This window comes from Odocoileus virginianus, chromosome 21, assembly GCF_023699985.2.
Source record: "Odocoileus virginianus isolate 20LAN1187 ecotype Illinois chromosome 21, Ovbor_1.2, whole genome shotgun sequence".
In the NCBI taxonomy this organism is placed as follows: Eukaryota; Metazoa; Chordata; class Mammalia; order Artiodactyla; family Cervidae; genus Odocoileus; species Odocoileus virginianus.
This window is the reverse complement of record NC_069694.1, coordinates 24679136-24695800: the sequence shown is the minus strand read 5'-3', so window position 1 is coordinate 24695800 and position 16665 is coordinate 24679136. Positions and strand designations below refer to the sequence as shown.

At 37.7% G+C, this 16665-nt stretch overlaps 1 protein-coding gene across 3 annotated transcripts in view; it reads left to right on the top strand.

The window, feature by feature from the left end:
- Positions 1-363: 363 nt before the first annotated feature.
- Positions 364-16665, top strand: part of SLIT2 (slit guidance ligand 2) — a 384683-nt gene continuing 368381 nt past the window's right edge. For all 3 annotated transcript variants that reach the window (XM_070452103.1, XM_070452104.1, XM_070452102.1), the window contains exons 1-4: positions 364-543; positions 3223-3294; positions 4442-4513; positions 15979-16050. In XM_070452103.1, coding sequence (XP_070308204.1) covers positions 365-543; positions 3223-3294; positions 4442-4513; positions 15979-16050 — 395 coding nt within the window. In that variant the 5' untranslated portion in view covers position 364. The remainder of the gene's footprint in view (positions 544-3222; positions 3295-4441; positions 4514-15978; positions 16051-16665) is intronic.

Sequence of the window (16665 nt, the reverse complement as noted above, 5' to 3'; positions counted from 1 at the left end):
GCAAGCTTCAGGTCTCTTACCGCCAAGTTGGTATCTGCCAGACAGACGACGCGCGATCCGCTCACCACTGCTCTGGGGTCTCCCTGTAGCCTTGGCCAGGCCAATTGATCTTCTGGACCTTAAGTTGCCCAAGGAGCGCCTGCCCTGCAGGGAGAGAAGGGCGAGGGGAGCTGAGAGGCGTGTACCTGTGTCAGCTGTACTGCCTTGAATATTACTGTTACTTCTGTATTATTTCGTGCACGTTATCTGGACACTGGGTGGCTGGGCTCGAGGCACTGGGCCTCAGTGGAACGAGGAACGAGCTCAGAGGAACGAGCTAAAGAGAAACCCCCGGGGCCGGCGAGCTAGGAGGCGGCGGGGGAAGATGCACGGCGTCGGCTGGCAGACGCTGTCCCTGTCTCTGGGGTTAGTGCTGGCGATCCTGAACGAGGTGGCGCCGCAAGCGTGTCCGGCGCAGTGCTCCTGCTCCGGGAGCACAGTGGACTGTCACGGGCTGGCGTTGCGCAGTGTGCCCAGGAATATCCCCCGCAACACCGAGAGACTGTGAGTATGGGCTCGTTCTCCCCCTTGGCCCTCCCTCCCATCGGGGTCGCGCAGCCCCTGTATCTAGACTGCAGGGACCCCGAGTCACAGGGACTTGTGCCCGGGGCATTCCCCACCAGCTTTTCTCAACGCGCATCCTAGGCTTGAACTCTCTGGGAGGGCGCTGCCCAAGGAGGGGCCACTGCCCAAGGAGGGGCGGGCCCGCTGACTACTGCGCTAGGTCCCTTCCTCCGGCTCTCGTCCTGCCACTCGCAAACCTTTGCGGGCTGGTTCTCTGAGGCTGGGGAGGCGGGGAGATGAGGAAAGAGGAGTCGAGTTTGCCCGGGGCAAGGGAGACGCGACTTTGTTCCTTGGACTCCGTAAACTGAGTCACCTTGCGGTTGGAAACTCTCGCGGGTCGGTTCAGGGCTCAGTTCCGGCTCATGTCACCGCGGGGTGGCGCGAGGAGGGGGGTGGAGGGGAAGGGGGTACTCAAATGAGAGAAACCTCTGCTCCCGGGCTTTATGTCGCCCTCCTGGGGACGGAGGGAGAGGAGATGGGGTGTGGGGAGGCTGATCCCGCTCGGGGGCGCTTCCACAGGCCCACGGAAGGAGGGATGCCCCCAGGATAGCGGCCGCGCGCAGCCCCCGGCTACTCTTCCCCCGCCTGCCACTTCCCGGGGGAGGAGGCGGCGGCAGAGAGCCCCCAGGGACGTGTCGGAGCCGGGGGACTCCAGAGGCAGACCGCGCGTCCCACCGACTAAGCGAAGTTAGGGCTGGCTGTCCAAACCAGGACCGGTCAAGGCGGGTCTGACCGCTTGGGTAACCCCGCGGCCCTCGGCTGCCCCGGCCGGCCCTTCCTGCTGAGCCCCAGTGCCCCCTTTCCACCTTTCTGGCAGTTTCTGCGTCTCTGCGCGCGTCAGCAGCTCCCTTTCCTTCCTCTCCTTTCTTCGCGCTCTGCTGCCCGCAGACATCCCCGCCTCCCTGTCTCTGCGAGTCCCTAATGAAGAAGTAATAGCCGAGCGGGTGATGACGGCCCACGCGCTGCTTGTGGGGCGCTTTCCGAGTTCAGGGAAGTGAAGCGTGGAGGCCGTTCTCTTTGTGAACGTCGAGGCCGCTGCCCCGGCGTCCGGGGCGCGCTTCCCTCGCTGTTGCGCGTGGGCCGGGCGGGGCAAGGAGGACCTGGGAGGCGCTCCCAGGCTGCGCTCCGCGGGCCTCTGCGCCCGGGGCTGTGAGGGTGGAGGGCCGCGGAGGGGACCCGCTTGGACTCCACCCGCGCGGCTCACGGCACTGCGAGTCGGTCGTATCCAACCCATTTCCCTCTCTCTCAGTTTCAAGTCGAGCCACTTCTTTCCCTTGCAAATGGCTCCCCCATCCCGAGCCTCACTGAGCTGACCGCTCCTCGGTTTCTGCCTTCCTTCCCAGGCCCGCAGCGCTGGGCACGTTGCGGCCCTACCGAAGGGGTCTTGTCAAAAATGTGATCTACCAAGTTTGTGTGGGATGGGGGCTTGAGGACTCAGGTTATGTCAGCTAGTTCGAAAAGGGAACAAACCATTCGATGGGTCTTTGCTCAGCACGGAAAATGGTTTGGGGAGTAGGCAATGCAAAACTCAGTCTTAGCGCTTGTCATTTCATGCTATTCAGAATGGTTTAAAGTTTAAGCACTAACACGTCCTATTCAACAAAAGGGGAATGCATTTGGGGAAAAAAATAAATATAGCAACTGAGTTTTAGGTACTTGCAAAAATTTACCCCTAAGAGGGATTTATAAAGAATTTTCCGAAAATAGTTTACTCAGTGGCGGCTTATAAAATTGTATTATTGACAACATAAGCACATTAAATACAGACCCCAAACATGCTGTCTTAAAGTCAAGGTAAGGTTTACTTCCCTGAAGCGGAGAACATTCAAACCGCAGCAAAGCCTGGTTTTACTTGAAATGATTGAAACCAGGGCAAGTTTAGATCTTGACCTAAGATGCCAGAAAAGGGGGTTGTGACTCTCAAGGAAAGTGTGGTGCTGAAATCTGGACCAAAATGTCAGGGTCTGAATACTATTTCCATTATTGCCCTTGCTGGTAGTTTTCACTTTACAGTTCGCAGCGGGGGTTCCTGAGCTGCAGATAAAGAGTTTAGTTTTCATACAAACATAGAATTGTTGGAAGGTAAATGCCTATAAATGCCAGTCTTTGAAGTGCAGTTCTTTTGATGACATTTCAACTGTATTCTTTGCCTTAGGAAGTTTAGCCACGGTGCCACCTAAGGATAGGGGTCTGAATTTTTAAAATTTCTCCCTGAATAATATTATAAAATTGTTTGTTTAACTTCCTGAAGGAAACTTTTTGGGAGTGTTCATAACAATTATAGTAAATGGCAGAGTATCTGTGAAATTAATATACACCTCCTTATAAAAACAAAAATGAAAAGCACTCCCATACACACACAAAAGAGAACTCTTGATAACAGAATCCCTTCATTTTCTTGTCATATGCTGGTAAGCATAGACTGTAAACTTGCTAAGAATCATTTAAAAAATTTTCTTTCACAGATGACTTCCTTCTCTTTCCCTCTCTTTTACTTTGCAAACTAATAATTGAAACTGATCTTTTATCTCACAGTTCTTATTTAGTGTGTATTTTTCTTTAACTAGATAGTGATAGAAATTAAATGGAAGTTTCATTTTCTTACTTGTTTTCTCTTAGGGATTTAAATGGAAATAACATCACAAGGATTACCAAGACAGATTTTGCTGGTCTTCGACACCTAAGAGTTCTGTAAGTATGTTCTTCTGTGTTTTGGAGAATTACCATGTTTTTTAAGGTTGTGGATTTTGAATCATTACTGATCTCAGGTTTAAAAACTGTCTCAATGACAGAAACATAAAATTTTACCAGGCCTTGGTTTCCTTTCTGTTTATCAGTGTGCTACAATTTTTAATAAAAATGTAGGCTTTTAAGTTTAGGTGCAGGCCATAAAATAGTATTATGGAAATGACCTCAAATATTTGCTGTAACAACCCTAAGTGCTTATGCATATAAAAATGTAGCATAATTGCTTTCACAATATGCGTAATGTGAGACATTTGATATACTTTTAGGATTTGAGATTAGCTAGAAAGAATTTAAGTGGGTCTGCATTTTATTATTGCTAATATAAAAATGTTCAGACTTTTCTAGCAATCAACACATATAAATATTTTCTAACATTAAAATAAAACAATCCAGGTTTTTGCTAAGTTTTTAGTGTGAAATGTTTCCCACTAAAATATTTTGAATTGGTAATATTTTGAATTATCTCTTGTATCTATTAACTTTGCAGCTTTTATAAAATTGTTGCAATGTGATTACTTCTTTGGGTGTTAAGTTGTGAGTGAACCATCATTTGAGATTCAGTGTAATGTAAAACTTTTTTCTTACAAATTTTTAATTAAATTTAAATTTAATATTTATATTGCAGTGAACATATACTTTTGATCATTGTGTGTTCACCGTTTATTTTTAAAAAACACAGTTTGCCCTTGCTGAATTCTTCCCATTTCTGACATTTATCCTTCAGTGAACTGAAGTCTATATGTGATGAATTATTGTATGTTGATTCTTTCAGTTAAGAACTCACTTGAAAACCAGCCATCAAAATTGTAGTATCATGGGTTACACCTCAAGATATACTATAGTTTAAGGTTCAGGATTCTGACTAAATTTTGTGAGAAACTGAATTAGTATTTTTTATGAAAGTTTTGTGATGAGGATACTATTTTCCCTCCCTGACTCTTTTCATATATATCATTGTTAGATTTTGTATTGAATCTGAAACCAGAGCAGTATTTAACTTTGTAAATGGACAGGTTTTAAGTTGCTGAATTGAAACTTTTTCAGATAATGAGTGCTAACATTAAGACCCCTGTTATACTTTGCATTTCAGTCAGCTTATGGAGAATAAGATTACCACCATTGAAAGAGGGGCATTCCAGGATCTTAAAGAACTGGAGAGACTGTGAGTATTTTCAATTCCAAGCTTATGACGACATAACTATATTTTTAATAATACTTGCATTTCAAGGACCATGTCTTTAATTTCATGTCTTAGTCTTTGTGAATTTACAAAAACAAGAGGTTGAATTAGTGATTTTTAAACTAATTTACAATTAGAAATTATAGAAGTTTTGCCTAAATAGTACTAATTTGTGATAAAGTTCAAAAACATACTTACTTTCCTGACACTTTTACTTCCTTGATAACCATAGCTTTGGTGCTTAGAGATACACATTTTTTCTTATTGTTCATATAGTTTGTTTTATTTGCTTATGGGAGGAAAGGTGGTATTTTTATTTGTATTTATGGGGCATTATAAAACAAAATTTTGCTGATAATTATTTTAGTTCCCATGATGTTGCTATGTGTGTCATTAATGGCATTGGAAGAAATATTTAAAGTTCTTAATGTTATAAAGATTTGCTTTCTGATATTTAACACTTATGGTGAATATTTATTTCATTATTTTATAGTAGCTTTCTAAATATTCTTTTTGCTGGGAAAAGCATTTAAGGATAAATGGAAGTAAGAATTGCTTTATCAAAGCATGTCATTTAACATTAATTGTTTTTTTCCCAAGAAGATCAAATGTGGACTTCAGAATTTAAAATGCATTTTTTTTAAATTTCAGACACAAAATCTTATGGATTGATATATATTACTTGAGAACCATTATTATTTTAGGCCTACGTGTATATCTACAAAAGACATATGTATAGGTACATATGTACCTATACATATATGAAGCCTCTGTCTGAATTAAGATAAATACACAATTTGTAACTTGAAATATGAATTATATATCTCCATATGTCTTGATAATTCAAGTTTAGTAGCTTTGCATTTCTAAGGCCAAACAGTGGCTCTATTAAAAGTAGCAGCAATTATTTTAATAAGTTTCCTTGTCTGTTTTAAGAGGCACTTTAGGTAAAAGTAAAAATTTTATTTAAAATAGTGAGATATGAAGCTCGTTTTGGGTATAGCACATACTCAGATTCATTGGGCCCTATTACAAAAGTTAATTCAGTATAATTGTAAATAAAAAAATGACTTGTCAACTTCTAAGTTATTTGTCAATAGAAGCTACACTTATAACTTAAAGTTAGATACAGATATACCTAATTTATTTATAAAGAATTTTTCCATGAACAGTATTACAATAAAGGGATATATTTGTGGGATTCAAAATAAATGTAAAGCCACTAGTTAAAGCTAGTTTTGGGAAGGAAATAGAGATAAGGAGAACATTTGGTTACGTTTATAACAAAGTTCATAAGTTCATAATCTATCTCAATGTTGTGGGGAAATTAGCCTCCAACTAATAGAAATAAATGGAAAAAATATATGTATAAAAATACTCTGAAACTATTTATTCTTTTATTTCTTTTGTGACTAGCTAGTGAGTACTTGACAAATTTATTTTTAATTCATCCATTGAAACTAAGCATTAATATAATTTAAATGATAAGATGAAGAGATAATTTAAAATTATCATTTAAATGTTAATAGTTTTTTTCATCAATAACTTATATTTATTCATGTATGTGTGTGTGTGTTTAGGATTTATATATACATGTGAGATATATATGTATGTATATTTATGTTTTTTTTCTTGAACAACTTTGACCTTGAAAGATTCTCAGTGGCTTTTCATGAAGTCTCTATTTGGTTTCTTTTGTAGTTTTGAGTATTTTCAGAAACACTGAAACAAAACAAACCTTTTCATTATTTTTCAAGCCACTTTGGAGTATCGTTTGAACTTTCATTTTGAATAAATTGACTTTTCCTAAAATTTATTAACCAGATACCTTATGATCTGAAATTCGATTAAAGTTGTAAGTTAGGTGCTATTTTTTGACTTTGACTTCCCCTGGGAGTGTCACTTCATCTCAGAACAATTTTCTGTTCCATGAAGATGCAGTAAGATGTTTCAGAGTGGGAGGAGGGTTTGTAATTTTGAATGAAAACTAATATATATGCAGGACTTCTTTAAATCACCCCAGCTGTTGGCAGAGAGCAAATATTTCATATTTGTGAGGAAAAGCTGAGAAAATTCCTTTTGTTTACAACTGCCAAGTCCATCTGATGGAAACACATTGTTATCTGACAGCCAATTCATCTCCTTGGGACTCTGGAATTCAAAACCATTTCTTAGGAACACTTTTCAAATATTTAGTTTTTTTTTAAATACATTAAATGGCAAACAGTTTTGCTAAAGAATGCGTTCAAGTTATTGTGAAATAAACTGTTTTATATTTTGTTCAGTATATTAATTAAAAAATAGAAATTTAAAAAGCTACCCAGAGAGTTCTATAATCAAATTACTATGGCATTATAATGATATAATTATGGCATACATTCTTATTGTAGTAGGTGATGTCATTAACATCGTATAGATTGCTTCCCCTCCCAATAGTTGCAAGAGACAATGTAATAAATTGGAAGTAACCAGTGAATTAACTTTTAAATAATATATCTCATGTGAACTTATGTTTTTGGCACCTTGAATCTGAAGTTTAAATTCAAACTTCAAATTATGAAAAGGTCTATAAATGCAGGTTTATGTTGTAAATGCCATTTATACTACATATATATAGAGAGAGCAACTTAACTTTCATTCTTTGTGTAAAGAACAAAAATAAAAATATTAACTTTATTTGTGTGCAATACATGGTTTTAAGTTTGTTTTTCCATTTTAAAATGATAAAATCAAAGAAATTCCAAATGATATGTTGTGAATATTTTATAAGATTTTTCTTTTTATTTTTTGTTTGATAGAGTTTTAACTTGATCTAGAGAAAGAAGACTCAGAACAGAAGATAAGAGCTGTTCCTTTTAGAAATCTGACTTTTAATCTCTAAGAAACAGGATCATTTTATCAGATTGAGTTTAATTTTAGTATAGGATAAAAAAATCATTATTGTTAAAACAATATAGGTACAAAAGAAGCACTTTTTTTTTTTTCCACTTCAAAGAATTGATGGAACTCAAGGTTATCAGTCAAAACACCAAGAACTAGATTGGGAATTAAAATCATCTGTCTCTCCCTCTTTCCTTTCCTTCTTTCCTTTCCTCTCTCACTGCCTCACTGCCTCTCACTCACTTCTTTGTACTGTGTAGAAAACATCAGATGATATGATGATCAGACTGTGGTTATGAATCATCATAAAAAGAATAAGTTTTAATCACACCTACACACTATGAGCACACAGCACATCTACTTTTGAACGTTTCCTACTGTGCACCTTGACCTAACATGTGCCCTGGCAGATTCCCGTGGGTGCTCTGAGTTGCCAGTAGTACTTGGTTATCTGGGATGAGAATGAAGCCTTGAGAATGTGCCTGATGTAGATTGCATTAACAGGTCTTATACTGCTTTACAGGTCTCATATTGTTTGATCAAACATTCAAATGAAAGCTGATATAGTTAAGTGACTAGATAATCAATGGAAGCTAAGTAAGGGAAAACAAATAAGCTATAGTGAAGAACTGGAGCATTTAAGAATTATACTTCATTATATTTCATAGAAGATACCTGTGTATTTCTGCAATAAAGTCTCCATACAAAATTATTAATTCATAGTATTTCTTGATTAGTGGGTAATGTGTTAGAAGGCTGAAAAAAATCACACTGGGACTGATGACTTTTCTCTGCAGGTGTGAAGTTCCATTATTCACTTATGTCTTACGGGATTATGCTGAAGTAATTAAAGTTCTATTTTATGGCATTTTAGAGAGACCCAGGCCACTTCGGGGCTTCCCAAGTGGCACTAGTGGTAAAGAATCCATCTGTCAGTGCAGGAGACATGAGAGATTCAGTTTTGATCCCTAAGTCGGAAAGATACCTGAAGGAGGACATGGCAAGCCATTCCAGTATTCTTGCCTGGAGAAGCCTATGGACGGGGGAGCTTGGCAGACTGTAGTCCATAGTGTTGCAAAGAGTTGGACATGACTGAAACAACTTGGCAGGCGTGCATGCAGGCCACTTCAGTATTTCACTACTGTAAAACATCTGCTTTTATATATTCCTTGACAACACAAATACAAGAGTATGAGAAAGTTTTTGAAATTTTTTACGTTTGTTCAAAAAATGGTAGGGCATTTTGTACTAAATGCAATGAAACACTCATAATGCAAAATAAAATTCATATATGCCTACATTACATTAATGAAAACCAGTAGCATACCATTGAAAACCTTGGATATTAGGTATTTCATAAACTTCATAATATCTTACACGCTTACAATAACGAAATTGCACAAGTGATAAAGCCAAAGGCTTGGGTTGTACTTTGGTTCCTATCAGTAAAGTGTAATGGCGCTCTTAAGACAATATTTCTTTAAACATTCCAAGTTTTTGTATCTTTGGATTTCAGACTACCTTTTTTTTAAACTTATGTCATTTGATAACTCATTTTTGCTTGAATAAAAGAGTCCTAAAAGTATTATTATAATGAAGCCATTGTAAAACATGTTCACTTGTCTATTTTAGTTTCTACCAAGTAGATACAAAGAAAATAACTCAGTTTAGAAATGTCTTCACAATAGAGCCTAAGTTTGACTACACACTTTACTCTCCCCAACGGATATCTCAATGGCACATGTATTTTTTGAAGGTGGTACTAAGTTATTTCTCCCTGGGTGTGCACACCATTTATAGGCATGTGACAGCTAGTGTGAAACTAAGGAACTCCAACACTCTAGAATTTTGGTTGTAGGTCACTACACATTAGTTCAAGCAGAGAATGTGTTGTGGAACAGATCTGAGGGAAGTCTCCCCCAATCCCTTGCTCATTAGGGATTTGGAGAATCCCTCTTCTGACTCATCCTACAAGTTTATAGGCAACACATAAACACATTCTTTTTCTTGAAGTAATGACATACTAACAGTGCTAATCTACTTGGAAAAGAATGCAAGCTCATCATACTTTCTGGCACCTTTATACTCAAGTTTAAAGTCACTGCAGTTAGGTTCTTGGGAAAGTCTCTATAAAGAACATCTCAAACTCGGTAAAGAAGCTCTATGTACATTGTAAGAGATAAATCATGCACCTCGATGCTCAAGTGTGAATCGCTTTATCTGTGATAGCCATTAAATGTCCAATTATTCTTGCCTGTTTATAAGTGATAGTGAATTATTTTAAATTGCATTTACTGACTGTAATCTTCGAAGGCTTTAATGCAAGTGCACTGTTGAAGTTTAGCAGAACACTGAATCTATCTGAGAGGGTTTCTCATACAACGTTTTTTAATGGGCCTTGAAGTTGAACGGTGGTGAGAAGTTCTGTTTGCTCTTTGTGGAACCTTTTATAAATTCTGCAGCGGCAATGCTGTTTATTTTTCCCACATCTGTTTTGGGCTCATCCTTTGTAACAGTGTTTGCTGGATGCTGTGGCCTTTATATCTCCCCTGAAATGAGTAGTTTAGTTTGCACTGTTCCAATGTATTTGTGGAAGCAACCAATGTCAAATATTTTACATTGAACTCCTGTCTTTCATTCCTGTTGGATACCCTTCTGCTTGAATTATGCCTTCTAAACTGAATTTTACAACTTAACATGGAATGAGAGACTTTTCTGCATGAGCTTTAAATATGCTGCTCTTACCTGTTTCAGAGCAATTTATATCTGCTGGACTGGAAGGAGTGTTGGTGAAAACATTTTCAGAATTAGATTTTGGTAACAGTTTGGATTTGGTTTTAATGCAGTTGGAATTTTTGCTTTAAGATAACATCGACAGAAAATTACTTGTTCTCTTGGCAGTGTCCATCCGCCCTGAGTGCAGGTGGGACTCCCATCTCTCAGCTGCCAATCTCCTCACTGTAGATAACCTAGCCTCCCCTCGGTGAAAACACCTTGTAATTTTATATGCTATTGCCTGATACCCTGTGGAACATTGGCAAATATTCACTGGTTTTACTGTTGATTGTGCTTTTTAAACAGATACAATCTCTTTTCCTTACCTTTAAAACATGACATTGATTTCAGTTCCATTGTGAGATCTTGATCAAATTGTCTTATCTTTGAAAACTGCGTGTTTGGTCATCATTAAAGGAGACAGTTATTATATCCCATAGTAATGGTATGTGGTTTCAGTAAGATAATGCACATATTTTTCACAAAGTGCTTGATGCAGAGTTGGAACTTTTTATTATTACAAATTTCAACATCTCCTTTCCTGTTTTTCAGAAGCTGAGTTTTGGAAATACTTTATCTTTTTGAGCTAATAAAATGTGTCTATAATAAACTTGACTTTTAAATATCCATATTTACTATCATTTTCCTTCTGATTTTCTTCTTATAGCATATAGTCAATAGAAGAGATGTGAAGAAAGTGCAAAGCCTTCTCCAAATTTTTTTCAGAGTATTTATCATAATCGCTCTGAACGTATAGAGACTCTCAAGAAGTAAGGGGAGTGAAGAGGAAGCAACTTTTTATTAATAAATTTTGATCTCTTACCATGGAGCATAAAGGGTGAAAATACTGATACTGCTGAAAATATAAAATTTATCTAATACTAGCGAAATGTTAAAAATCTTTGCTTAAAAAATGTTAGCATAAAAGACAAATGGAAATTTACCTGAGAAGAAGACATTTATGTATGAGAAACAGGAGATTGTAAACGATAGACTTTTAAAGGCAGTGTTCATCAAATACTTGTTTCGAATCATGTACGTTGTAAATATATTACATTTACAGTGATAGGTAAATATGAGACTTTCTTACTAGCTTTGGTAAAATCGTTTTCATTTTACAATTTGGATTGGGATGAAGGTTGCAAATGTTAACTGGATTGAGGAGGAAGTTGAAAGGAGACCTCCAACCTTTAACAATGGATAAGTAACAGGAGTGGGTGGCAGATAATAATCAGAAACAAAGCTTGTCAATAATGCCCTTCAAGTTGAGTTTTAAGAATCTGCATTTCAGAGGCCTGTGGTTTTTAGTGTGGAACAGAAAGATCATCCATCTCATTGAAGGCCACCCAGAGGAAATAGTTCCTGGGATCTCTCTCATCTTTTCCCTAAAAGAATGTGTCTCAGAGACTCATTACACACCTTTCTGAAACCATGACTTTCCATCCAGAGAATTTTTAGTCCTGAGATCCTGTGGGCAGATTCCATCTAGTTAGTGATGACCTAGGCGCTGAATATCACTGAATCTCTGTTATGTGTCCTTGGACACAGTTGAGTATCCTTGCTGGAACAGTTAGTAATTGACCCACCTGATCTGCTTAATGCTGCTAATTTTTGTTGGTTCCATAAATCCTCCTCTGAGATGACTTTGATTCACTACATGCTGTTTATCTGTTCTTGGACTATCAGATTTTAACTTCTTTAACACATATGCATTAGAGTTATTATTATGATGCTCTTCAAGCTACTAAGAAGTATTTTGTACTATTGGAAGAGGCCAGGCAACTTTTTCTCCAGCTCTGTTTAGAAATTATTATGCACCTTGATAGTCTTTAACATAATTTTGGATTTTAAAAAATACTCTTTAGTTTAAAGATTTAATTCCTGGTCATTGTACAGAGGAACTCTGCTTTAATTTTTTTTCCTTTATTGAATATTTTGGAAGAGTTTCACTTTCTATTGTAATGTTTGTGTTTCCATTTATTCTTGGTACTGATGGAAGAGGAACTAGAAGAATAGGAACCAAAAATGTATTGGTAATCTTTTTAAAAAAGTGCAGTCATGCTGTTTTTCTATGCATGTTATCACTTCATCTGTTATCTGCCTTTTATTATATGACATTAATTTGCTTGCTACACATGGTTGGTTTAGACACATTAAGATCATTTACAATAATTTTCATGATATAGTGATAAATTACTTGAATTTTAAGAAGGATATTTTATACGTATTTTCATTTTTATTTCAACTTTAGGTATTTTAAATAGATCTTTAAAATAGTGCACTGACTAGAAAGCTAGTTTCTTTTTAAATAAAGCTTGATGTTTTATTTCCAGGTGACTCATTCATAGATATTTAAGAAGTGGGCTATGTAAAACTACGTTTTGCCCCAACCTCCCCTCCCCACTCCCCCAAAAAAAGAAAGATTGCTGAAAGGGAAAGTTGAGGATTACATTATTTTGAATTATTGTTTAGAAATGTTTAGACTGTGTCTCTTTGAAAGGAGTGATTCAGGGGGTATGTTCTGGAGTCAGCCCACCTGAATTTAGGTTCTAGTTCTACTTTCTATGAGCTCTGTGCCTCTCTCCAAAATAGCAGTGACAATGGCACCTACTTATGGGGTAGAATGAATGTGATAGTTCTTGTGAACTTCAGAACACTGACTGTCACCTAGTAAGTTAACTGTTATTTGGAGAATGAATTAAGAATCTCTTAAGAATATGAAAAAAAGTGAGAAAAGACACTGCTTGCACTCTTATCTGAATTGCCTTCTTTCTTACAATATCTGAAATTGTGTGGACCCATTAACACATAATCTAGTGGCAGCTCTCAGTCACTTGGATATCTGAATTTGTTTCAACATATTGAATTCCTTCCAGTTTCTAGATTATGTTGAGAAAGGCGTGACAGGGGGAAGTTAAAGGAAAGGAGGCAGTTGCTCTATAGGGCTCATGAAAGCAGGTTTGTGGTGGGACTTTGATTACCTGGAGAAGGGCATAAAACCTAAGGCAGGTAGAAATGCCTGTTAGAAATGCCATGTTAGAAAACATGTCTGGAGAAAGCTGGCTGAACATAAAATGCACATGCTAGGGTTTTGCCAAACTATATCAAAATGCAAAGAGCAGTTTGTTTTTATTCAGCATTTCCTAAGAACCTAGTAAGTGCCACGGAAGAGGGAAGGAAATATGAATACGTAGATACGGTCTTTAGGGGGTTTCCCCATTGGGTGGCTCAGTGGTAAAGAACCATCTGCAATGCAGGAGCTGCAGGTTTGATCCCTGGGTCCAGTGTTCTTGCCTGGAGAATCCCATGGACAGAGGAGCCTGGCAGGCTACAGTCCATGGCGTCACAAAGAGACAGACGTGACTGAAGCGACTCAGCACTCAGCACGTGGTCTTTACGCTTGAAGAGCTTACAGTGTAGTGGGACTCCGACATTTATGTGAGTAAATGTTTTGAGTAATACAGTGTGAGGCACTCTTGCTGATCAAATACTAGAGGCGTATGCAGACACAGACAAGGGAGGAACCGCCTTTATGCAGGAGAACCAGGGGAATTACACAGAGGATGTTAGAAAGGACCCTTTGGAGAAAAGGGAAAACTCCATACAGAGAGTTGCCTCTGTGAGGACTGGGGACCTGAAGAAACGTCCTTCTTTTGGTTGGAGAATCACGGATGATGTTTGTTCTCCAGTGGTTTGGATCAGATTATGAAAGCACATCTCTTGTCATTTTAAAAATTGGGATTGCCTCTCTGGAAAATGGGGAGTCTTTCCTAGAAAACTTCTCATTACCACTGTTGTGAATATTTGTAATTATTTTTTCAGACATAAATATAACAAGATCATGATTAAATTATAGTTTATTGAAAGTGTATGATAGTAGATTCTGGGAGTACTGGTACCTCAGAATTATGCCTGGCAAAGAAAAAAATAAAAGCTTTTGATTTCACTTTACGTTAATCTTGTTGTGTGCTTTATTCATAAAAAAAAAAAAAATTAGTGTAAGTGAAAAGTCTACCCTTTCACTACTAATTTTATGATTTTACCTCTGATTGTCTCAACATACATTTTTGTGAGCTCTATACATTTTATTAAGTTCTGAACATCTATCTATAGATGACTAACCTCTTAATAATATGAGTTAAATAACAAAAGATGGTAAGCATAATCATCATTGCCTCATGGCATTTTAGACTTGGAAGAAGTTCTGAGGTTCACTTGGTCCAACTTTTAACCTAATGCAGAATTTTTATGACATTGTTGCAGGGAAAAAATGCATAGCCTCTGCTTGAATAGTGTGGATAATAATAATAATAAAATGAGTTGAAAGCTTCCTAAGGCTATTCATTTCTTAACATCTTTTATACTTACAAAGATTTTCATTATAATCATCTATCAATACTTTCTTAAAAGTTAAAATTACTAGCACCATTTCTACCCTCTGGAGACTAAATGAGTGTAATTCCACTCCCATCTGATGACCGTTTAAATACATTATCATTTAAAAGGGGGTAAGATTAATATGCCCTCTTTTCCTGTCCCCTTAACAAATTTCTTTAAGACAAGAAACACCTCAGGTATCTTCAATGTGACATTACTTTCTGGATGTCTTTACTCTCCTCTAGAGCTATTGTGTTGGTCACTCAGTTTTGTCCGACTCTTTGAGACTCCGTTGACTGTAGCCTTTCGGCTTCTCTGTCCAAGGGATTCTCCAGGTGAGAATACAGAGTGGGTTGCCTTTCCCTTCTCCAGGGAATCTTCCAGACCCAGGGATGGAACCTGGGTCTTCTTCATTGTAGTCAAATTCTTTACTGGCTGAATCACCAGGGAAGCCCAGCAACTTATAAATCATCTAAGTGTGCATTTTACATCATCTTGTCATCATTTTATTTGAATTTGGAGAAAGAGAGGATAGACATTTATTTTTACTGAAAAGTTGTACACTTAAAATGAATGGGATTGGGAAATTCGTACATTGGGGCTATAATTTGCCACTCTTTTTAAGTGTTCATAGTCCGAAAGAACTTGGTTATATAGTGAGTGAGTGCTGAGTTGCTTCAGTCATGTTTGACTCTGTGCAACCCCATGGACTATAGCTTGCCAGGCTCCTGGGCTTAAATTGAGTTAGGGTTGCAATCAAATTCTTTTCTAAAATATTCAAAATATCCCAATATCAGTTAAACATTTTAGGAAAAACATTACTTCAACATTTTTGCCCTCACTGTTAATTATAACTCAGCCATATTCAGTTGAGAGTAAAGAACTGTGGATTGAAGTTTTCTTCTGATTTTGCCTAGAGGGACAAATCATGCTGACACTTTCTCATACATTTTTGTGAAACTAAATGGAAAGGTTAAAAAAAAATGAAATTTCTGTCTCCCTTCAGTGACTTGGCTGAAGATTTAGGTCATTTGGGACAGAATATGAATTATTTTAGGGTACCATTTAATACGGTATTTCTGCTGTATGTTGAACTCGCTAAACATACATACTCGCTAAACGAGTCCAGAAAGCCTTTTTCATTGCTTCTATGCTGGTTGACTGATGTTGCAAGTGTTGTGGATATAGAGTTTAGGCCCCAGTAATCATCATCTGAGTAAGCACAATGGAAAATTTGCTTTAAAGAATCTTGTAACAAAAGGTGTAACCAACTTTTGATTTGTAATGCTTGAATTCTCTTGAATGTTATTTCATTCTTTCTGAAATACAGGATGAGGCATGACACTACCCAATCACAGTCTCATTGTTGGGTCCTTTCTATGTAACATATGCTTTGTTTTTGTTTTTCTCAAAAGGCGTTTAAACAGAAATCACCTTCAGCTGTTTCCTGAGTTGCTGTTTCTTGGGACTTCGAAGCTATACAGGCTGTAAGTAGACAGAAATAGTTATTGTTGCTCTGTGTAGTACCTTGCGTTTTATTAAATGTATTTTGGATCTGTTTCCTTGCGCTTTCCTGGAATCTATTCACCAGTAGATTAATGGATTAAAAGTTTGCCTTTCTTTTTTTCTTTTATTGAAACTTATGATTGGTTTTCCAGTGGTTCCAGTTCTTGTAGTTGGTTAGCATTTACTGGTTCATGTATGTGTTATTGCAGTTGTATTATTCTTTTTTGGTCTTGAGGAGGAGATTTACCTAACTTCTTTATGGAAACTTTTGATTAAGTTCTGAAGGGAAAGATTGCCACTGTGCTTCCTTTCCAGAGGAAGTTGGCAGTGTATTCTTGTAAAGTTGGGATTCTTAATGTCTGCCTTTTTGATATCGTTTCTATACTCAAGTAGTCTTTATTAGTCTGGAAATACTATTATAAGGTATTTATAGAGGACTGTAAATTTCCTCTTAAATTTTCCTTTTAAAGCCAGAATTCCAAACTCCATGATATGAATGACTGTAGAGGGTTTCATATCAAATACGTCATCGACTGTTAATGGAAGTATTTCTTTGAAAGGAGTGTAGTGTGGGTTTTAGGCAGAATCAGTTTTTT